The sequence below is a fragment of the Mustelus asterias genome, chromosome 8 (genome assembly GCF_964213995.1).
Source record: "Mustelus asterias chromosome 8, sMusAst1.hap1.1, whole genome shotgun sequence".
In the NCBI taxonomy this organism is placed as follows: Eukaryota; Metazoa; Chordata; class Chondrichthyes; order Carcharhiniformes; family Triakidae; genus Mustelus; species Mustelus asterias.
Genome location: NC_135808.1, coordinates 41,274,672 through 41,298,560, shown reverse-complemented (window position 1 = coordinate 41,298,560; position 23,889 = coordinate 41,274,672). Strand labels below are relative to the sequence as shown.

Genomic DNA, 23,889 nt, shown 5'->3' with positions numbered 1-23,889 from the left:
CCCCTGTCCCAGTGTGAACCCTCAGTCCCCTGTCCCACTGTGATCCCTCAGTCCCCTGTCCCACTGTGATCCCTCAGTCCCCTGTCCCAGTGTGATCCTTCAGTCCCCTGTCCCAGTGTGATCCTTCAGTCCCCTGTCCCAGTGTGAACCCTCAGTCCCCTGTCCCAGTGTGAACCCCCAGTCCCCTGTCCCAGTGTGATCCTTCAGTCCCCTGTCCCAGTGTGATCCCTCAGTCCCCTGTCCCAGTGTGAACCCTCAGTCCCCTGTCCCAGTGTGATCCCTCAGTCCCCTGTCCCAGTGTGATCCTTCAGTCCCCTGTCCCAGTGTGAACCCTCAGTCCCCTGTCCCAGTGTGTTCCCTCAGTCCCCTGTCCCAGTGTGAACCCCCAGTCCCCTGTCCCAGTGTGAACCCTCAGTCCCCTGTCCCAGTGTGTTCCCTCAGTCCCCTGTCCCAGTGTGAACCCCCAGTCCCCTGTCCCAGTGTGAACCCTCAGTCCCCTGTCCCAGTGTGTTCCCTCAGTCCCCTGTCCCAGTGTGATCCCTCAGTCCCCTGTCCCAGTGTGATCCCTCAGTCCCCTGTCCCAGTGTGAACCCCCAGTCCCCTGTCCCAGTGTGAACCCTCAGTCCCCTGTCCCAGTGTGAACCCTCAGTCCCCTGTCCCAGTGTGAACACTCAGTCCCCTGTCCCAGTGTGATCCCTCAGTCCCCTGTCCCAGTGTGATCCCTCAGTCCCCTGTCCCAGTGTGTTCCCTCAATCCCCTGTCCCAGTGTGATCCCTCAGTCCCCTGTCCCAGTGTGAACCCCCAGTCCCCTGTCCCAGTGTGAACCCTCAGTCCCCTGTCCCAGTGTGAACCCTCAGTCCCCTGTCCCAGTGTGAACCCTCAGTCCCCTGTCCCAGTGTGAACACTCAGTCCCCTGTCCCAGTGTGATCCCTCAGTCCCCTGTCCCAGTGTGATCCTTCAGTCCCCTGTCCCAGTGTGATCCCTCAGTCCCCTGTCGCAGTGTGATCCCTCAGTCCCCTGTCCCAGTGTGAACCCTCAGTCCCCTGTCCCAGTGTGATCCCTCAGTCCCCTGTCCCAGTGTGATCCCTCAGTCCCCTGTCCCAGTGTAATCCCTCAGTCCCCTGTCCCAGTGTGATCCCTCAGTCCCCTGTCCCAGTGTGAACCCTCAGTCCCCTGTCCCAGTGTGAGCCTTCAGTCCCCTGCGCCAGTGTGAACCCTCAGTCCCCTGTCCCAGTGTGAACCCTCAGTCCCCAGTCCCAGTGTGATCCCTCAGTCCCGTCCCAGTGTGATCTCTCAGTCCCCTGTCCCAGTGTGAACCCTCAGTCCCCTGTCCCAGTGTGAACCCTCAGTCCCCTGTCCCAGTGTGATCCCTCAGTCCCCTGTCCCAGTGTGAACCCTCAGTCCCCTGTCCCAGTGTGAACACTCAGTTCCGTGTCCCAGTGTGATCCCTCAGTCCCCTGTCCCAGTGTGATCCCTCAGTCCCCTGTCCCAGTGTGATCCCTCAGTCCCCTGTCCCAGTGTGATCCCTCAGTCCCCTGTCCCAGTGTGATCCCTCAGTCCCCTGTCCCAGTGTGAACCCTCAATCCCCTGTCGCAGTGTGATCCCTCAGCCCCCTGTCCCAGTGTGAACCCTCAGTCCCCTGTCCCAGTGTGAACCCTCAATCCCCTGTCGCAGTGTGATCCCTCAGCCCCCTGTCCCAGTGTGATCCCTCAGTCCCCTGTCCCAGTGTGATCCCTCAGTCCCCTGTCCCAGTGTGAACCCTCAGTCCCCTGTCCCAGTGTGAACCCTCAGTCCCCTGTCCCAGTGTGAACCCTCAGTTCCGTGTCCCAGTGTGAACCCTCAGTCCCTCAGTCCCCTGTCCCAGTGTGAACCCTCAGTTTCGTGTCCCAGTGTGATCCCTCAGTCCCCTGTCCCAGTGTGATCCCACAGTCCCCTGTCCCAGTGTGATCCCTCAGTTCCGTGTCCCAGTGTAAACCCTCAGTCCCTCAGTCCCCTGTCCCAGTGTGAACCCTCAGTTTCGTGTCCCAGTGTGATCCCTCAGTCCCCTGTCCCAGTGTGAACCCTCAGTCCCCTGTCCCAGTGTGATCCCTCAGTCCCCTGTCCCAGTGTGATCCCTCAGTCCCCTGTCCCAGTGTGAACCCTCAGTCCCCTGTCCCAGTGTGATCCCTCAGTCCCCTGTCCCAGTGTGAGCCCTCAGTCCCCTGTCCCAGTGTGAACCCTCAGTCCCCTGTCCCAGTGCGATCCCTCAGTCCCCTGTCCCATTGTGAACCCTCAGTCCCCTGTCCCAGTGTGAACACTCAGTTCCGTGTCCCAGTGTGAACCCTCAGTCCCCTGTCCCAGTGTGAACCCTCAGTCCCCTGTCCCAGTGTGAACCCTCAGTCCCCTGTCCCAGTGTGAACCCTCAGTCCCCTGTCCCAGTGTGAACCCTCAGTCCCCTGTCCCAGTGCGATCCCTCAGTCCCCTGTCCCATTGTGAACCCTCAGTCCCCTGTCCCAGTGTGAACACTCAGTTCCGTGTCCCAGTGTGATCCCCCAGTCCCCTGTCCCAGTGTGATCCCTCAGTCCCCTGTCCCAGTGTGAACCCCCAGTCCCCTGTCCCAGTGTGAACCCTCAGTCCCCTGTCCCAGTGTGATCCCTCAGTCCCCTGTCCCAGTGTGAACACTCAGTCCCCTGTCCCAGTGTGAACACTCAGTCCCCTGTCCCAGTGTGAACCCTCAGTTCCCTTTCCGGCTTGATGTTCAGTTTCACTTGCTGTGATCTGAAATTACTTTCGGTTCCACTTTCAGCGCTTGCTTGAGGAAGAGATCGTCGGTCATGGCGCTCGTGGACGTGTGCGGGTTTCAGGACTGGAATCAGGAAGAATTCCCCCTCGGGATACGGAAACGGTTTCTGGATAAAGGACATGACTTTACTTTCGGTGTCAGGAACCGGGAGTTATCCGTGCCGCTGGGTCTGGATGTGAGTAATTGGAGTTTGACATTGGCTGAACCGGTCCCGCGCTGTTCGGTCCTGTCCCAGTCTGTGTAAATCCCAATAGAAAACTGTACATCAGAAAGAGAATGAGCAAAGGCAGTGAGAAACCCAGAGAGCCATTGGCTGGGGAAATCTGAGTGAGAGATAGTCCTGGGGTAGTTAGAACTGTATGAAAAAGAGACAGAAATGTGGGCGTTAAAGAGAGAGAGGACTAAGTGTGGAAGTGAGAGAAAGCTGCGAGTATAAAAGAGGGGGAGAGGGGGCTATGTAAGTAGGAAAGCGGTTGTGAGAGAGGGAGACAGTGAAGATGAGATTGTAGGTTGTTGTGTGTGAGGCTTCTACCTTTGCCTAATATTGTGTAACTAGGAATGTTATGTTTATGAAACATCTCTGTCATTACCATCATATTTAATCATTCATGTGACGCCCTTTTTACCGCCCCGAAGCGGGCAGAGGTGGACAAGGGCGGGATTTTACAGTTTCGGGACGACCGAGGTCGTAAAATCCCGCCGGTGTCTACAGCTCACCAGCTCTATGTACCAGACTGTATACATGTTTCTATGTTCGTAAACCTATCTTAATCGGTCTTGGATTTTCTCCCTGTTGATCCGCCCTATTCCTGGACTATCCAATATTCCAACACTCCATCTCTCCCAGTCCTTCCGGGAATTCTGTCTGTGAATTCGGATGCTTCATTCACCTGATTCGCACTGCCCAATGAATTTAAACTCTCTCCCTCAGCGCTAGTTAACTTCCCCGTGAGGAGCCTGATTCAAGCTATAATAAGATACAACCAGTCCATCTCGCACCAGGGACGACCCTCCAGCTGTAGAACAGGTCTCAATGCCCCAGAAAGGTGAAACCCGCCCTCCGACATCATTTCGCCAGGCATGCATTAACCTGCCTCACCCCGTTATTTCAACACTCACTAATTTCGGCACTGGAAAGTAATCCAGACATTACGACATTTTAGCTTCTTGCTAAGATCCTGGAACTCTGCAAGATCTTAATTCAATACTTACCCACCGTCCCATTTTCATCGCGACCTCTGGAGTTTCCTGTCTGCACCTCAGCATAAAGTGTTAATTCCTCATTTTGGGTGATAACCTCATTGGTGTCAATTATTATGTGGCAATCGGGTGCATGCATTTATAATATTTAATATTTTTAGTTTAATTCATATTTCAATGATATAATCAGCCACTCTTTAAACGCAGGTTACTTCATATTATTTGCACGATTAAATAGGTGGGGAGAGTTCGGGCTGGGGAGACTGTACATGGGGCAGTGAGAGGGGATTAAGTGGGTGAACAGAAGCATAAGAATTAGTTGCCCCTAGAGCCTGTTCCACCATTCAACAGGGTCAAGGCTGATCTGTTCTCAACTCCACTTTGCTCTCTGCCCCCATAACTCCCTTGTTAATCAGAAATCTATCTAATTCCGCCTTTAACATCTTCAATGATCCAGCTCCCCTACTGCTCTTTGGGACAGAGAATTCCAACCCTTGGAGAGAAAAATATTTCTCCTCATCTCAATCTTAAATGAGGGACCTCCCCCCTCCAGTGAGGTGTGGATTCTCCATTACATGAGGCTATGATAGACAGATTTCTGATCTCTCAGGGAATTAAGTGATATCGTGAGTTATTCTTGTCTTTTTGTGTGTTCCTAAAATGATGTTGAAGTAAAATTACCTTATGAACTGAACAACATTATAATTGGTGCAGACTGGCAAACAATAATTATAATATTTGCATCTATTTCTTTATCTAATTATTGCTTTGACAACAACAGTCAATACTTTAGGCTGTCCATTATAAAGCATTGTAAGTCATTATATTCACATTACATTCCTTCAGCCAGTGGAATTCCTGAAGCCATACAGTGAAGGTGAAGAAGCGGTGAGAATAAATCTTCAACATGGAACAACCACTTTGGCCTTTAAGTTTGAGCATGGTGTGATTGTAGCAGTGGACTCCAGAGCATCTGCAGGGAATTACCTTGGTGAGTCAATTTCCAAAGAAGCATTTCCAATTTTCTCTAAAAACATGCAAGAGAGAATATGTAGATGAAATAGATACAGTGATTTAACACAGCCTCTTTATGAAGTCTGCGTCTTCATTGAAAATATCTTCTAATGTATCTATATAATGTTTAATAGATTAAAATTCTTGCACGTGGCATGCATTTCCTGCTCACATTAGTTAATTTCCAGTATTGTTATTTTATGTCAACATTTGATACCTGTAAAACCCAAAGCCTCAAAGTCCTGACCAATCCTCATAGAGTGGGGGACAGGGAGGGTAAGGGATAAGGGACGAGAAGGTCTATGATGTTGTTCCTGTTCCACAATCCCCAGGCCAATGTCTCTGATTTAATGGGAAGTGGTGGTGTAGTGGCATTGTCGCAGGACTAGTAATCCTGAGACTCAGAGTAATGCTCTAGAGACCTGAGTTCAAATCCTACCACAACAGATGGCGACAGATGGTAAAAATCTGAATTTAAAAGTCTAATGATGACCATGAAACAATTGTTGATTGTCATAAAAACCTATCTAGTTCATTAATGTCCTTGCTTTTGAAGTTCATCATTTTGGGAACATTCCCACACAATAAACTCTGTCCAGGTACAAGTGCCAGACCCAGGAAATGAAATCTGCCATTCTTACCCAGTCTGGCCTATATGTGACTCCAGACCCACTGAAAGACTCACCTCCATCTTCAACTATCAACCCCCAACAACAAATTCACCCATGGCCCTTCCAACCTTACCCACAACGCAACACCACATCTCCCAACTAGCTTCCTCACACCAATAGTGAGTGCAAGGAGACTGTGGCCTCACTCTAACCCTAGCCCCCTATCTTACCAACTGTCTTTCTGTCCTCTCCATCATCCTATCCATTTTTTTCCATTCCCTCCAAACAACTAACTGCCCTGGAACCCATATTGCTTTATATTGTTAGCAGTACCTTCGCATGAGGTATTTTTCCCCTTCCCCTTCAATATGCCAACCCCTTAAGAAATCACCCTTGACCCTCACTACTCTTGAAAACTACATTCCACCTGCTATCTCCCTTTCCCTCCAAATTGAATGTACTACAACCTTGCAAATCCATTCCCATCTTCCCCAGAACTTGAAGTTTATTTCCTCTTATCAAGTTTCAGCCTCCATCACAATACAAAAGCAGCTCTTATCAAAGTTACAAACCACATCTTATGTGATTGTGACATTTCCTCCTCACCCTCTCACCCTGTCTGCAGCCTTTGACATGTTGACCACACCATCCTCCTCCAACACCTCTCCATTGTTTTCCAGCTGGGTGGGACTGCTCTCCCCTGCTTCCATTCTTATCCAGCCTGTTACAGACAGAGAATCACTGACAATGGCTTCTCTTGCTGTTTCTGCACTGTTACCTCTGGAGTTCCCCACGGATCTATCCTTTGCCTCTCATCTACATGCTGCCACACAGCGACATCATCCAAGTACAAAATGTTAGTTTCCACATGTACACTGACAACACTTATTTTGTTTACAGTCATTCAATGATATTGCCATCACTGAATCCCCCACTATCAACATCTTGGGGGTTACTATTGACCAGAAACTGAATTGGACTAGCCATATAAATACTGTGGCTACAAGAGCAGGCCAAAGGCTAGGAATACTGCAGCAAGTAACTCACCTCCTGACTCCCCAAAGCCTGTTCGTGCTCTACAAGGCACAATTCAGGAGTGATGGAATACTCCCCACTTGTCTGGATGGGTGCAACTCCAACAACACTCAAGAAGCTTGACACCATCCAGGTCAAAGCAACCCATTTGATTGCCTTCTCTTTCACAACATTCAATCTCTCCATCACTGATGAACACTGGCAGCTGTGCAAAATGCACTGCAGGAACTCACCAAGGTTCAATAGCACTTTCACAACCACGACCATTTAGAAGGATAGGAGCAGCCGATACCTGGAAACATCACCACCTGGATGTTTCCCTCCAAGTCCCTCATCATCCTGACTTGGAAATATATCACCATTCCTTCACTGTCACTGGGTCAAAATCCTGGAACTCCCTCCCTACCAGCTCTGTGGGTGTACCTACACCTCAGGGACTGCAGTGGTTCAAGAAGGCAGCTCGTCACCACCTTCTCAAAGGGCAATTGACGATGGGCAATAAATGCTGGACTAGCTAGCCACACCCACATCCCATGAATGAATTAAAAAAACAAGTGTAGTGCATCACAGACAGCAAAATGACTGCTTCTCCAAGTCCCCCAGCAAGTATTGTCACGATATTGTGATTCCTCGGGTTGAATTCCCTGTCTGCGCCGGTATAAATGCTGGAAATCCCCACTGACGGTCAATGGGTCTTCACATTTTCCAAAACCCGCCGCTACAATTGCAGCGGCTGGCGAAGTGGGAGAATTCCGGCGCTCCTCTGTCCGAAACCTAACTACAAAAACACATTGATGTAAGTGTTAACTATTGTGTATTCCAATAGCTTCTGTGGATGCAAACAAGGTGATTGAAATAAACCCTTACTTGCTGGGCACCATGTCGGGAAGTGCTGCTGATTGCCAATACTGGGAGAGATTGCTGGCCAAGCAGTGCAGGTATGACCATGAATGTCTCACTTTTCACACTTTTTCTATAACCTCTAAATATCTATTATATATTAAAAATATAAAACTGACTTTGACACCAACGTTATCAGATCAGCCACATGTTATATACTTCTTTGCCCACTTACATTTCTTTTGAAGTTAATGGGAATGAAAATCTGACAAAGGTGCACAATTGGTGATTGGTCTGATAGCACCCTGCCAATACTGCTCCACATGGGTAATGTTATGAAAATCAGTCACTTACATACTGTAATAACTGTCACTGGCTGTAATTAAACATACACTTAGCAGCAAACTAAGGGGGGTTCACCACAAATTCAAAAGATTCCAGTTCAAAGCTCAATACAGATGATCAGCCCCTAATGGAATTTCAAAAACTCTTTGAATATCTGCAGCTTAACTTCTAAATGTATCTATACCATTTGCCTTATCAGATTAATCCTGTATCCAAAGTGACAGCATGCCAAGTGACAATTTCTATCCTGGTTATAACTATCAGGAAAGATTGAACAGGCTGGATCTGTTTCCCCCAGTAAAGGTAAGACTAGGAGAATCGTAGAGTCCTATAGTGCAAAGGAGGCCATTCGGCCCATCGAGTCTGCACTGACGACAATCCCACCCAAGCCCTATCCCCATTACCCCATGCATTTACCCTAAGCTAGTCCCCCTGACACTAAGACACAATTTAGCATGGCCAATTCACCTAATCCGCACATCTTTGGACTGTGGGAGGAAACCGGAGCACCCGGAGGAAACCCACGCAGACACGGGGAGAATGTGCAAACTCCACACAGAAAGTGACCCAAGCTGGGAATCGAACCCGGGTCCCTGGCGCTGTGAGGCAGCAGTGCTAACCACTGTGCCGAGAAGGCTGGATAGAAATCTTCAAAATGATGAAGGAGGTTTAACTGGGTAGACAGAGCAGATGTTTTCACTTGTGGGCGAGACCAGATCTAATGGCCATAAATATAAGCGGCGAACTGCCTAAGAGAATGTCCTTTGCTCATTTCTCCAGGTCTTGTGGTCTTGTGCTTTCCTCCAGTTGCTCATAGGAACCTCCCATTTTTAAACTTCAATGAGCAACAAGACTACATGAAGATGGTTTTCTCTTGTCTTCCATATGTATGCTTAAAGGGAACACAATTCCTCTTTCTTCCGCCATTGTCATTGCCATTGCCCCCAAGGTTCTCGTTCTTCCACCATCACCACCGAAGATTTACTGGTTCTGCCATATTATGAAGTCTCACAACACCAGGTTAAAGTCCAACAGGTTTATTTGGTAGCACAAGCTTTCAGACTCTTGCTTCTTCTTCAGGTGCGTGAAGAGTTGTGTTCACAAACAGGACATGTATAGACACAGACTCAATTTACAAGATAATGGTTGGAATGCGAATCTTTACAGGTACAATGTGAGTGGAGAGAGGGTTAAGCACAGGTTAAAGAGGTGTGTATTGTCTCCAGCCAGGACAGTTAGTGAGATTTTGCAAGCCCAGGCAAGTCGTGGGGGTTACAGATCGTGTGCCATGAACCCAAGATCCCGGTTGAGGCCGTCCTCATGTGTGCGGAACTTGGCTATCAGTTTTTGCTCAGCGATTCTGCGTTGTTGTGTGTCATTGAGGCCGCCTTGGAGAATGCTTACCTGAAGATCAGAGGCTGAATGCCCTTGACTGCTGAAGTGTTCCCCGACAGGAAAGGAACACGCTTGCCTGATGATTGTCGAGCGGTGTTCATTCATCCATTGTCGTAGTGTCTGCATGGTCTCCCCAATGTACCATGCCTCGGGACATCCTTTCCTGCAGCGTATCAGGTAGACAACATTGGCTGAGTCAAAGAGTATGTCCCATGTACCTGATGGATGGTGTTCTCATGTGAGATGATGACATCCGTGTCGATGATCCGGCATGTCTTGCAGAGGTTGCTGTGGCAGGGTTGTGTGGTGTCGTGGTCACGGGTACACGGTACACGGTACATACTCTTGCGACTCGGCCAACAATATCTTAATCCTCTCTCCACTCACATTGTCTGTACCTGTAAAGACTCGCATTCCAACAATTATCTTGTAAATTGAGTCAGTATCTATATATGCCCTGTTTGTGAACACAACTCTTCACTTACCTGAAGAAGGAGCAAGACTCTGGAAGCTTGTGCTACCAAATAAACCTGTTGGACTTTAACCTGGTGTTGTGAGACTTCTTACTGTGCTTACCCAGTCCGACGCCAGCATCTCCACATGTCTGCCATGGTTCCTAACCCTGAGCATGGGACACTTACCTGGGTCTGGGTTCGACTCGCAAAACAACAAGGATAACCATCTGCTGAGGTCTCAAATGACCCTGCCACTGTAAAATATTGTACATCACTGGTAAATCCAACAAGAATTCAGGGGGAACATCTTTATCCAGAGAGTTTTTAGTTTATTTATTAGTGTCACAAGTAGGCTTACATTAACATTGCAATGAAGTTACTGTGAAAATCCCCTGGTCGCCACACTCCGGCGCTTGTTCGGGTACACTGAGGAAGAATTTAACATGGGCAATGCAACTAACAATCACATCTTTCGGACTGTGGGAGAAAACCGGAGCATCCGGAGGAAACCCACGCAGACACGGGGAGAACATGCAGACTTTGCACAGACAGTAGCCCAAACCGGGTCCCTGGTGCTGTGAGGCAGCAGTGCTAACCACTGTGCCATGCCACCATTTTAGAATTCACCACTACAGAGTTATGAGGCAAATGGTATAAATATATTTAAAGGGAAGTGAGAAATGCACTGGATTTCTACCACCTGCTGGCCACAGAATCGGAGCGAGCAAGAGGCGGACAACAGAAATGTCAGTTTACCTCAGGTGCGGATTTCCGGACTCGCTCGAGTGAGGCCATAAAATCCCGCTGAAGGTTTGAGTGAAGGGAGAAGGATATATTGCTGAGATTATTAGAAGTGTGGGAGAAGGCTCATACAGAACATAAAGATGGACATGGATCTGTGCCCTATTCTGTGTTTCAGACACTACATTATTCTAAGCAATTAAGCAGTCCTGGCTTGGGTCACTGTCTGCGCGGGTTTCCTCCGGGTGCTCCGGTTTCCTCCCACAGTCCAAAAGATGTGCGGGTTAGGTTGATTGGCCATGCTAAAATTGCCCCTTAGTGTCATGGGATATGTAGATTAGAGGGATTAGCGGGTAAAATATGTAGGGATATGGGAGAAGGGCCTGGGTGGGATTATGGTCGGTGCAGACTCGATGGGCCAAATGGCCTCTTTCTGTACTGTAGGGTTTCTATGATTTCTATGTGTTGCTTTTCAACAGCGCAGTCCCACATTGAGCACTGTCCAGTGCAGTCCCACATTGAGCACTGTGTCCAGTGTAGTCCCACATTGAGCACTGTGTCCAGTGCAGTCCCACATTGAGCACTGTGTCCAGTGCAGTCCCACATTGGGCACTGTGTCCAGTGCAGTCCCACATTGGGCACTGTGTCCAGTGCAGTCCCACATTGAGCACTGTCTAGTGCAGTCCCACATTGAGCACTGTGTCCAGTGTAGTCCCACATTGAGCACTGTGTCCAGTGTAGTCCCACATTGAGCACTGTGTCCAGTGCAGTCCCACATTGAGCACTGTGTCCCATGTAGTCCCACATTGAGCACTGTGTCCAGTGCAGTCCCACATTGAGCACTGTGTCCAGTGCAGTCCCACATTGAGCACTGTGTCCAGTGCAGTCCCACATTGAGCACTGTGTCCAGTGCAGTCCCACATTGAGCACTGTGTCCAGTGCAGTCCCACATTGAGCACTGTGTCCAGTGTAGTCCCACATTGAGCACTGTGTCCAGTGCAGTCCCACATTGAGCACTGTGTCCAGTGCAGTCCCACATTGAGCACTGTGTCCAGTGCAGTCCCACATTGAGCACTGTGTCCAGTGCAGTCCCACATTGAGCACTGTGTCCAGTGCAGTCCCACATTGAGCACTGTGTCCAGTGCAGTCCCACATTGAGCACTGTGTCCAGTGCAGTCCCACATTGGGCACTGTGTCCAGTGCAGTCCCACATTGGGCACTGTGTCCAGTGCAGTCCCACATTGAGCACTGTCTAGTGCAGTCCCACATTGAGCACTGTGTCCAGTGTAGTCCCACATTGAGCACTGTGTCCAGTGCAGTCCCACATTGAGCACTGTGTCCAGTGCAGTCCCACATTGGGCACTGTGTCCAGTGCAGTCCCACATTGGGCACTGTGTCCAGTGCAGTCCCACATTGAGCACTGTCTAGTGCAGTCCCACATTGAGCACTGTGTCCAGTGTAGTCCCACATTGAGCACTGTGTCCAGTGTAGTCCCACATTGAGCACTGTGTCCAGTGCAGTCCCACATTGAGCACTGTGTCCCATGTAGTCCCACATTGAGCACTGTGTCCAGTGCAGTCCCACATTGAGCACTGTGTCCAGTGCAGTCCCACATTGAGCACTGTGTCCAGTGCAGTCCCACATTGAGCACTGTGTCCAGTGCAGTCCCACATTGAGCACTGTGTCCAGTGCAGTCCCACATTGAGCACTGTGTCCAGTGTAGTCCCACATTGAGCACTGTGTCCAGTGCAGTCCCACATTGAGCACTGTGTCCAGTGCAGTCCCACATTGAGCACTGTGTCCAGTGCAGTCCCACATTGAGCACTGTGTCCAGTGCAGTCCCACATTGAGCACTGTGTCCAGTGCAGTCCCACATTGAGCACTGTGTCCAGTGCAGTCCCACATTGAGCACTGTGTCCAGTGCAGTCCCACATTGAGCACTGTGTCCAGTGCAGTCCCACATTGAGCACTGTGTCCAGTGCAGTCCCACATTGAGCACTGTGTCCAGTGCAGTCCCACATTGAGCACTGTGTCCAGTGCAGTCCCACATTGAGCACTGTGTCCAGTGCAGTCCCACATTGAGCACTGTGTCCAGTGCAGTCCCACATTGGGCACTGTGTCCAGTCAGTCCTACATTGGGCACTGTGTCCGTTCAAGCATAGAATATGCATGAGGACTGATAAATGGATCAGTGTCTGATGAAGACATGGGATGTTCAACATAGGAGGGATGATTTTGGAGAAAGTTATGAAATCTGTGTCTGAGAGGTGGTCCTATAGAATGTGTAAGACATTTATCTCTGATGTGATGTCATACAGGTGTATATAATTGCTCAGTAAATCAATGTAATTAACCCAGAACCATTGATTAAACTGTAGCATAGGACAAAGTGCCATAGAATCAACCCATAAAGCGACATTTTAGGTCTCTCAGCAAATACTTAATGTGGAAAATAATCAACACTTGGAATAAACTCTGGGCAGAACAATGGGGCAAAGAAACCTGGTACCATTTGAGAAAGACTTAGAGATTTTTAAAAGTTTATTTATTAGTGTCACAAGTAGGCTTGCATTAACACTACAATGAAGTTACTGTGAAAATCCTCTAGTTGCCACATTCCAGCGACTGTTCAGGTACATTGAGGGAGAATTTAGCATGGCCAATACACCTAAACAGCACATTTTTCAGATTGTGGGAGGAAACCAGAGCACCTGGAGTAAACCCACGCAGACACGGGGAGACTGTACAAACTCCACATAGACAGTGACCCAAGCTGGGAATCGAACTTGGATCCCTGATGCTCTGAGGCAGCATTGCTAACCACTATGCCACCCCGTGACACCGTGCTGCCCCTTGAATGCTCCAATGGGTTTGCTTGGAGGACTGAATGGAGGTGAACAAAATGTACTCCCTCCTCAGTAATTAACCTCTGATCACATTCAACCAATATTTTTTTAATGTTCTAACATTCATATGGAAATGTTATTTCAACAGGTTGTACAAACTGCGAAATAAACAGCGCATCTCAGTATCAGCTGCTTCCAAACTGCTGAGTAATATGATGTGTGAATACAGAGGGATGGGTCTGTCAATGGGGAGCATGATCTGTGGCTGGGATAAGAAGGTACAGTATCAAATGACAGCCCAATTCTATCACGCAAAGCTTTGCAGTTTAGACATTTCAAAATTATTTGATGAAATTCCACTCAGAAAATCAAAGCTATGATCAGAAATTGGCTGAAAGTTAGAAAGAACTAATTTATCTTCAGAATGTAGGGTTAATTTGGTTGATGTCAATTTTATCTCAATGGCCAATCCTATTCCAGATTGGCACTACATTGCAAGACTGAGGGAATACTGCATTGACAATGGTGCAAAATTATAGTCATAAAGTCATAAGAGTTTTACAGCACAGAAAGAGGCCCTTCAGCCCATTGTGTCTACACCAGCCATCAAACACTAATCCCACTTCTCAGAACTTGGTCTGTAGCCTTGTATCGTATGGCATTTCAAGTGCTCATCTAAATGCTTCTTAAATTGTGAGGGTTCCCATTTCTCCTACCCTTTCAGGCAGTGAGACCCAGATTCTCACCACCCTTTGGGTGAAAACGATTTTCCTAAAATTCCCCTCTGAATCTCCTGCTCCTTATCTTAAATCTATGCCCCCAAGTTATTGATGCCTGTACTAAGGGGAATAGTTTCTTCCTATCTACCCTACCTATGTCCCTCATCATTTTGTATACCTCAATCAGGTTCCCCCCTCAGCCTTCTCAGCTCTAAGGTAAACAGTCTATCCAGCCGTTCATCATAGGTGAAACACTACAGCCCAGGCAACATCCTGTTAAATCTCGTCTGCACCCTTTCCAGTGCAATCACATCCTTCCTCGAGTATGTGACGAGAACTGCACACAGTGCTCGAGCTGTGGCCTGACGAGTGTTATACAGCTCCATCATAACCTCCCAATTCTTATATTCTATGCCTCAGCTAATAAAGAAAGGAATCCCATATGCACCTGATCTATCTGTCCAATTGTCTTCAGGGATCTTTGAACTTTTACCCTAAGGTCCCTCTGGTCCTCTGTATTTCCTCACATCCTACCATTCATTGTGCATTCCCTTGCCTTGATAGTCCTCCTAAAATGCATCATTCTACACTGTTCAGGGTTAAATCCATTTGCCACTGTTCCGCCCAACTAACCAGCCCATCTTTTGGATGAACTGTTACATCGAGGCACTATCTGCCTCTCAGGCAAATGTAAGATCCCACAAGATTACTTGAAGGAACACAGGAGAGTTCTTTCTGGTATTCTGTGTTGTATTTATCCCTCAGCCAACACCTAAAACAGATTATCTGGTCATTACCATATTGTTGTTTGTGGGAGCTTGCTATGTACAAGTTTGCTGTTTTATCGAAACTCTAACAGCAACTACTCTTCAAAAATGTTTTCAATGGTTGTGTAGTGCTTTGGGATGTTCTGAGGTTATGAAACATAGAAACATAGAAAATAGGAGCATAAGTAGGCTATTTGGCCCTTCGAGCCTGCTCTTCCCTTCATTTTGATCATGGCTAATCATCCAACTCAGCAGCCTAATCCCAGCTGCCCCCATATCCTTTGATCCCCTTCACCCCAAGTACCGTATCAAACTCCTTGAAAATATACAATGTTTTGGTCTCAACTGCTTTCTGTGGTAGCGAATTCCACAGAGTCACCACTCTCTGGGTGAAGACGTTTCTCCTCATCTCAGTCTTAAAAGGTTTACGCTGTATCCTTGGACTGTGACCCCAGGTTCTAGACTTGCCCACCATTGGGAACATCCTTCCTGCATCTCCCCTGTCTAGTCAAAGAACAAAAAAAATTACAGCACAGGAACAGGCCCTTCGGCTCTCCAAGCCTGCACCGACCATGCTGCCTGACTGAACTAAAACCCCCTACCCTTCCGGGGACCATATCCCTCCACTCCCATCTTATTCATGTATTTGTCAAGACACCCTTAAAAGTCACTATTGTATCTGCTTCCACTACCTCCCCCGGCAGCGAGTTCCAGGCACCCACCACCCTCTGTGTAAAAAAAAACTTGCCTCGTACATCTCCTTTAAACCTTGCCCCTCGCACCTTAAACCTGTGCCCCCTAGTAATTGACTGTTCCACCCTGGGAAACCGCTTCTGACTATCCACTCTGTCCATACCCTGTCCTGTTAGAATTTTAAAGGTTTCTATGATATTCCCCTCATTCTTCTAAACTCCAGCGAATATAATCCTAACCGACTCAATCCCTCATCATACATCAGTCCTGCCAGAAATCAGTCTGGTAAACTTTCTCTGCACTCCTCTAGAGCAAGAACATTCTTCCTCAGATATGGAGGCCCAAACTGCACACAATATTCCAGGTGTGGCCTCACAAAGGCCCTGTATAATTGCAGCAAGACGTCGCTGCTCCTGCACTCAAATGAAATGAAAGGTGCTGTATAAATGGAAAATGTTCTACAAGAAAGCAACATTAACATTAGTGCTAAAATAAACCATACTTATTCTTCAAATATCTGATGTAGATTAATTTCATGCTGTTCATCTGGGTTTTTGATAGCTAAATTGCCAATCATTTGTTTTTCTTAATGTGATTTATTAAATAGGGGCCAGGACTGTACTATGTGGATGACAATGGGACCAGGCTCTCTGGGAACATGTTCTCGACTGGATGTGGCAATTGTTACGCCTATGGTGTTGTTGACAGTGGCTACAGATATGACCTGGGAGTGGAAGACGCATGTGACCTGGCACGTCGTGCTATTTACCACGCCACTCACCGTGATGCATACACTGGAGGCTTTGTCAACAGTAAGACTCTCCCTTTAAATGAAAAATACTGCAATTTATTCTGTTGTGGTGAAATAGGATCTGGAGCATTCTTGCCACATTTTCTGGTTTCTGCATTCAAATGTTCGTTCAGATCCAGCATCTCTTCCATAAGTGGACCTAATTTTCTCAAAATGTATCATCTACCTCATTGCAATTTGCTTCAGTCTAGAAAGAATTAGAGGCTTTGCCATGTGTCTTGTACAACACATGAGGCAGGCAATTGGTTACATCTTTTCCCATGGTTAGTCTTTCCTGGAACAATAAGTCGTCTCAAAACACCAGGTTAAAGTCCAACAGGTTTATTTGGTAGCACAAGCTTTCGGAGCACTGCCCCTTCATCAGGTGAGTGAAGAGTTCAGTTTACAAACAGGGCATATATAGACACAAACTCAATTTACAAGATAATGGTTGGAATGCGAGTCTTAGCAATCAAGTCTTAAAGGTACAGACAATGTGAGTGGAGAGAGGGTTAAGCACAGGTTAAAGAGATGTGTATCGTCTCCAGCCGGGACAGTTAGTGAGATTTTGCAAGCCCAGGCAAGTCGTGGGGGTTACAGATAGTGTGACATGAACCCAAGATCCCGGTTGAGACCGTCCTCATGTGTGCGGAACTTGGCTATCAGTTTCTGCTCAGCGACTCTGCGTTGTTGTGTGTCGTGAAGGCCGCCTTGGAGAACACTTACCCGAAGATCAGAGGCTGAATGCCCTTGACTGCTGAAGTGTTCCCCGACAGGAAGGGAACACTCCTGCCTGGTGATTGTCAAGCAGTGTCCATTCATTTGTTGTCATAGCATCTGCATGGTCTCCCCAATGTACCATGCCTCGGGACATCCTTTCCTGCAGCGTATCAGGTAGACAACGTTGGCCGAGTTGCAAGAGTATGTCCCATGTACCTGGTCGTTGGTGTTCTCATGTGAGATGATGGCATCCGTGTCAATGATCCGGCACTTCTTGCAGAGGTTGCTGTGGCAGGGTTGTGTGGTGTCGTGGTCACTGTTCTCCTGAAGGCTGGGTAGCTTGCTGTGTACAATGATCTGTTTCAGGTTGCGCGGTTGTTTGAAGGCAAGTAGTGGAGGTGTGGGGATGGCCTTGGCAAGATGTTCATCTTCATCGATCACATGTTGAAGGCTCCAGAGAAGATGTTGTAGCTTCCCCGCTCCGGGGAAGTACTGGACGACGAAGGTACTCTGTCCGCCGTGTCCCGTGTTTGTCTTCTGAGGAGGTCGGTGCGGTTTTTCACTGTGGCGCGTCGGAACTGTCGATCGATGAGTTGAGCCCCATATCCTGTTCTTATGAGGGCATCTTTCAGCATCTGCAGGTGACTGTTGCGATCCTCCTCATCCGAGCAGATCCTGTGTATACGGAGGGCTTGTCCGTAGGGGATGGCTTCTTTAACGTGTTTAGGGTGGAAGCTGGAGAAGTGGAGCATCGTGAGGTTATCCTTGGGCTTGTGGTACAGTGAAGTGCTGAGGTGACCGCCCTTGATGGAAATGCGTGTGTCCAAGAATGCAACCGATTCTGGAGAGTTGTCCATGGCGAGTCTGATGGTGGGATGGAACTTGTTGATGTCATCATATAGTTGTTTCAGTGATTGTTTACCATGAGTCCAAAGGAAGAAAATGTCATCAATGTATCTTGTGAAGGTCCTGTGCGGTGAAGAAGTCTTGTTCAAACCTGTGCATGAACATGTTGGCATATTGAGGTCCCCATGGCTGTTCCATGTGTCTGGATGAAGAACTGGTTGTTGAAGGTGAAGACGTTGTGGTCCAGGATGAAGCGAATGAGTTGTAGAATTGCGACTGGAAATTGGCAGTTGTTGGCGTTGAGTACTGAGGCAGTTGCAGCAATGCCGTCATTGTGGGGGATGCTGGTGTAGGGTGCCAAGACATCCATTGTGACGAGGAGTGCTCCTGGTTCAACTGCTCCATGGGTGCTGAGTTTCTATAAGAAGTCCGTAGTGTCACGACAAAAGCTGGGGGTTCTTTGTACGATGGGTTTCAGGATGCCCTCGATGTAACCAGAGAGGTTCTCGCACAGGGTCCCATTGCCTGATACGATGGGACAGCCCAGCTGTGTTGGCCTTGTGTATTTTCGGGAGGCAGTTGAGATCTCCAACACGGGGAGTACGTGGGATGAGAGCACAGAGGGTGCTCTGAAGGTCCGGATCGAAAGTCTTGATCAGTCTATTGAGTTGGCGGGTGTGTTCTTTGGCTGGATCTGTGGGTAACTGTCTGTAGTGTTCTTCATTGTTCAGTTGTCGGTACACTTCTTTGCAATAATCCATTCTGTTCAGTATGACAGTGGCTCCTCCTTTGTCTGGTGATTTGATGACAATGTTGAGGTTGGTCTTGAGAGCGTGGATGGCGTTGCGTTGTGCTTGGGTGACATTCGGGGCTGTCTTGAATGTGGCTGATGAATCTGGCATTGACGCACCTCCTGACGGCTTGGGAATACATGTCAAGTCGAGGGCAGCGGCCTTCCGGAGGAGTCCAATTCGACTCTTTCCTCTTTCGGTTGCTGCACCACGGATCTCTCTATCGGCTGTTCCGGTTCATTGGCTGTCTCATTGTGTTCACTGTTGGCCTCTTGGGGTTTGTGGAAGAACTCCCTCAGCCTCATTCGCCTGATGAATTCCTCAGTGTCTGCTGCGAGACTGATGGGGTCTATTTTGGTGGTGGGGCAGAAATTGAGCCCTCGGCTGAGAACTTTGATTTCATCTGGTTGAAGTGCGTAGTCCGACAAGTTGACAATGGACTTCCCTGCAGTGGTACTGTTTTCTATTGTGGTACCGGGGGAGGCTTGGTTGCTGCTGGTGGTGATGCCAAGTTTCTCAAGTTTCCTGTTCTTGGTGTGCATGTAGATGGTGTAGTTCCGTTGTCTCGTCTGCTTGGTAGTGTTTCGCAGCTGGTCTGCGTCCAGAGCGCAAGTTGAGAATATGGACTTTATCTTGGTTGCCAGGTTGCGGCGTCTGCTGTCGAGCTGGTGTGTGAGGTGGTTGAGGAGTGCGAGAGAGGTGCAACAGCAAAGTCTCTCAGCGTAGTCTGTGTACAGGTCACCAGCCTATTGCCAGAGTGTGCATTTTAAAAAGTATATCAGCAACAACTCTTAAAGGATGTAAAGCAGAACTCCTAAAAGCAGCTGCGCCATTGTTTATCTGACTAATCAGACCACGATACGTGCACTATGTAATTTTTCCTTTTCAAAGTTCAAAATTCAAAGTTATTGAATCATACAAAGAACCACTTGGCCCATTGCATTCATTCAAGCTGTTTGGCTGTCCAGTTAAGGCCAGTGCCCTGCTTAATCCAAAAAGCAATGCAGCTTTTTTCCTGTATGTATCCAAATTCCTTTTGAAACTTCCTATCACCTTTTCAAGTCAGTGCATTTCAGATCAGAATGACTTTCTGTGAAGAAAAAAGAATTCCTTCTCGTCTCCTCCTCTGGTTTCTTTTTGCTAATTACCTTGTTTGGAATTTTACATTGCTCAGGCAGGTGCGCGCTCCACCCAAAAGTGCACAAAATCACACGAAAAGACGTTGTTCACTCATCCGAATGTTGTCATGCATCCAGGAACATTGCAGCCGGCGGGAGAGTAGGAAGTGCACCCACTGACAATCAATTTTTTTCCTCAGAGCTGTGGAAACGAGTCTTTAAATATTTTTAACACTGAGTTAGATAGATGCTTAATTAACAAGGAAGTCAAAGGTTAATGGGGTAGGAAGGAATGTGGGTTTGAGGTTTCAATCAGATCAGCCATGACTACTACTCCTCCATGTTTGTGTCATTTTGAACACCTCGATAAAATCTCGATAAAATAGACGGAGGATGAGGGGTGACCTAATAGAGGTGTATAAAATTATGAAAGGCATAGATAGGGTGAACGGTGGGAAACTATCCCAGGTCAGTGGTGACGTTCACGAGGGGTCATAGGTTCAAGGTGAGGGGGGGAGGTTTAACACAGATATCAGAAGGACATATTTTACACAGAGGGTGGTGGGGGCCTGGAATGCGCTGCCAGGCAAGGTGGTGGAGGTGGACACACTGGGAACGTTTAAGACTTATCTAGATAGCCACATCAATGGAGTGGGAATGGAGGGATACAAAAGAATGGTCTAGTTTGGACCAGGGAGCGGCGTGGGCTTGGAGGGCTGAAGGACCTGTTCCTGCGCTGTATTGTTCTTTGTTCTCTTTGTTCTTTGTTCTCTTAACTTCTCATCTCTAAGAAGAACCGTCCTGACTTCTTAAGTCTCCCAATTAACTGAAATCGCTCAAGCCTGATGTTATTTATTGAATGTCCACTGTACCCTCTCCAATGTCTTGACATCCTGCCTCTTGTGTGGTGCCCAGAATTGGACACAGTATTACAGGTGGCATCTCGCCACTGTTGTCCAGAGCTTCAGCATTTTAATTTTAATGCCAACAATCCCAGATGCCTTTTTAAACAGTTTTTTATCAACTTGGCTGTCACTTTCCAAGATTTGGGGACCCCCGGTCACTCTTCTCCTCCATCCCCTTTAAACTGTAACATTTGTTTTGTATAGGGAGCAGTGGTTTTTCAAAAAATCAATTTAAGGAATGTGGGAGTCGCTGGCTAGACCAGCATTTATTGCCCATCCCTAGTTGCCACTTCAGAAGGCGGTGGTGAGCTGCCTTCTTGAACCTCTGTAGGTACACCCACAATGCTGTTATGGAGGGAGTTCCAGGATTTTGACCCAGTGACAGTGAAGGAACGGGGATATATTTCCAAGTCAAGATGGTGAGTGACTTGGAGGGGAACCTCCAGGTAGTAGTGTTCCACTGTATTTGCTGCTCTTTTCTTTCTATATGGTGGAGGTCGTGGGCTTGGAAGGTGCTGCCTAAGCAACCTTTATGAGTGCCTGCCATGCATCTTATAGATGGCACTCACGGTTGCCACTGGGCGTCAGTGGGGGAGTGAGTGAATATTTGTGGAAGGGGTAGCAATCATGCGGGCTTTGTCCTGTATGGAGTTAAGCTTCTTGAGTGTTCTTGGAGCTCCACTCATCCAGGCAAGTGGAGAGTATTCCATCACACTCCTGACTTGTGTCTTGTAGATGGCAAACAGGCTTTCGGGAGTCTGGAGATGAGTTACTCAGCACAGGATTCCTAGCCCTTGATCAGCTCTGGTAGCCACAATTTATGGCTAGTCCGGTTGAGTTTCTGGTCAATGGTAACCTCTGGATGTTGATAGAGGGGGATTCCCATGATGGTAATTACATGGCACAGTGGTATTGCCACTGTAATCCAGAGACCCAGGGCAATACTCTGGGGACCCAAGTTCAAATCCCACCACGCAGATGATGAAATTTGAATTCCAATAAAAATCTGGAATTAGAAGTCTACTGATGACCATGAAACCATTGTTGGTTGTTGGAAAAACCCATCAGGTTCATTAATGTCCTTTAGGGAAGGAAATCTGCCATACTTACCTGGTCTGGCCTACATGTGACTCCAGAGCCACAGCAATGTGGTTGATTCTTGGATGGCCCAGCAAACCATTCAGTTCAAGGGCTATTAGGGATGAGCAATAAATTCTGACCCAGCCAGCAACACCCACATCCCATGAAAGAATTAAAAATTGCATCTTCTCATTCTTCCCACCGAAATGAATCACTTCACACTTCCCTGTGTTGAATTTTACAGACCGATTTTCCCACAAAAAAGCTAAGTGCCCAACAGGCAGGAAAATGGGAGATTTTCCCACCTGTTTTTTGGGTGCACTCTGTGCTTCATAGAGTTCGCCAGGGGATTCACACCTGTGATGGGGGTTGGGGGGCGGTGGAGGAGGCAGGGCCTAACCCTACCTGAGAGGCCGGCATGAGCGCGCTGAGCGGGCCACTGTCAGGTATGGTGATTGGCGCATGCGCACTGGCCCCACTGGACACCCCCCCTCCTCCCCACACCCCCCATTGCAGGCCTCTCGATCACCAGCCTTCCGACGTCATCCTCAACCCCCCTCCTGATCGACTGCTTCCCCGATTGCTTCCCATAACACTGCCCACTCCCTCAGTCGGTGGGCAGTGCCAGGGTGCTGGCTGGCACTGCCCCAGGGGCACCCTCCCCACCTCCCCCCGACCTCCAGGGGGGACCCTCAATGCCTCTGTCCCCACTAGCAAGGTGTTAATGCATGGTCCCCTTTGATGAGGACCAGCTTTAATCCCCACTGTTGGGAACCTCTCCTGGCCCAGGGGGGAAATCATTACTGAGCTAGATAATGCCGTACCGGGATCACGAACTGGAATTCCCATATGGTAATCAAACAAGGCCAATTATATTTTTTAAAATGGCCTGGGAATGTCGCAGTTGGCTGGATGCTGGCCGTGACTCCCCCTACAGGACTCCCTGTACTCTAGCAGCGCAGTGGGCCAGGAAAACCACACCCCATGTGTCTTCCCATTCCACCAGTTGTCTATGTCCTCTTGAAATCTGTACTATCCTCATTGTTGTTCACTATCTTTCAAGAATTGTTTCATCGGCAAATTTTTAAATTATACCCTCGATATCAAAGTGCAAAAAGTGATCCGAATATCGACCCCTGGGGAACCAAATGCTTCATTTATTTACTGCCCTTTAATCCCATGATCTTCAATCTTGATAATAATCTATCAAGTGAATCTTGTTTTATTTGTTCATGGGATGTGGGTGTTGCTGGATGGGCGAACGTTTATTGCCCATCCCTAATTGCCCATCTCTAATTGCCCTTGAACTGAGTGGCTTGCTAGATCAGTTCAGAGGGCATTTTAAGAGTTAACCACTCTAGAGTTACATGTCAGCCAGACCGGGTAAGAACAGCAAATTTCCTTCCCTAAAGGACATTGGTGAATAGGTTTTTACAAAATAGTTTCATGGTCATCATTAAACTTCTAAATTCCAGATTTTTATTGAATTCAAATTTCACGACCTCTGGATTAATAGTCCAGTGATGATACCACCACGTCACCACCTCCCCTTAAAAATTCATCAAAAGCCTTTTGAAAGTCCACCTACACAACATCATGTGTTTAACTCTTATCAACCTTTATTTTCCTGATAAGCACAGAACTATTAATCAAATAAAGGAGTGTATTTATGAATCTAATTTTTTGTTCTTCAGTGTATCACATGCGTGAAGATGGGTGGATCAAAGTGTCCAAGGATAATGTTGGTGAGCTTCACTATAAGTATGCAGCAGAGAAACAGAATCTGGCCCAGTGAGGGGTCAACAATGGAAGTTGGCCTGTTTCAACGCTGTCTCATCTCACTCAAATCCACAACATATACCAGTCAAAAGGATAAATGGTGTGCTGTATTTTCCCGTATCACAAAGCAAATAAACTCTTTTGAAATGACATTCTCTGTCAGACTGAAACCACTGAGTGTAATAAAAATTGAATCAACTTTTTTCCTTTTGTCACCTTGGTTTTGAATCAATCCTTTGCCTCAAGTCTCTCTTGTGATTCACAGACATATTGGAGGCAGTTTTAAGACCGCTGAATGAGAGATGAGGGTTGAATTCTTTAAAAAAAAACCAGAACGACGAGCCTAACTAATTGTGAATGTGCTCGTTTTGGGATTAACCATGGGGGGGTGAGAGCTCAGGAGAGTTGTCTGGCCTC

General features: G+C 47.8%; 1 protein-coding gene across 1 annotated transcript; it reads left to right on the top strand.

Moving 5' to 3' along the window:
* The first annotated feature begins 2,745 nt into the window (after positions 1-2,745).
* On the top strand, positions 2,746-23,674 carry LOC144497872 (proteasome subunit beta type-8-like). Its single transcript, XM_078219309.1, has 6 exons — positions 2,746-2,957; positions 4,829-4,973; positions 7,469-7,580; positions 13,413-13,542; positions 16,051-16,255; positions 23,388-23,674. The coding sequence occupies exons 1-6, from the start codon at positions 2,814-2,816 to the stop codon at positions 23,486-23,488; spliced, it is 837 nt and encodes a 278-aa protein (XP_078075435.1). The 5' UTR covers positions 2,746-2,813; the 3' UTR covers positions 23,489-23,674.
* The last annotated feature ends 215 nt before the right edge of the window (positions 23,675-23,889 follow it).

Coding starts and splice junctions, on each gene's coding strand:
- LOC144497872 (XM_078219309.1), top strand. CDS start 2,814: ATGGCGCTCGTGGACGTGTGCGGGTTTCAGGACTGGAATCAGGAAGAA. Junction 2,958..4,828: donor CCGTGCCGCTGGGTCTGGAT/GTGAGTAATTGG, acceptor ACATTCCTTCAG/CCAGTGGAATTCCTGAAGCC. Junction 7,581..13,412: donor TTGCTGGCCAAGCAGTGCAG/GTATGACCATGA, acceptor TTATTTCAACAG/GTTGTACAAACTGCGAAATA.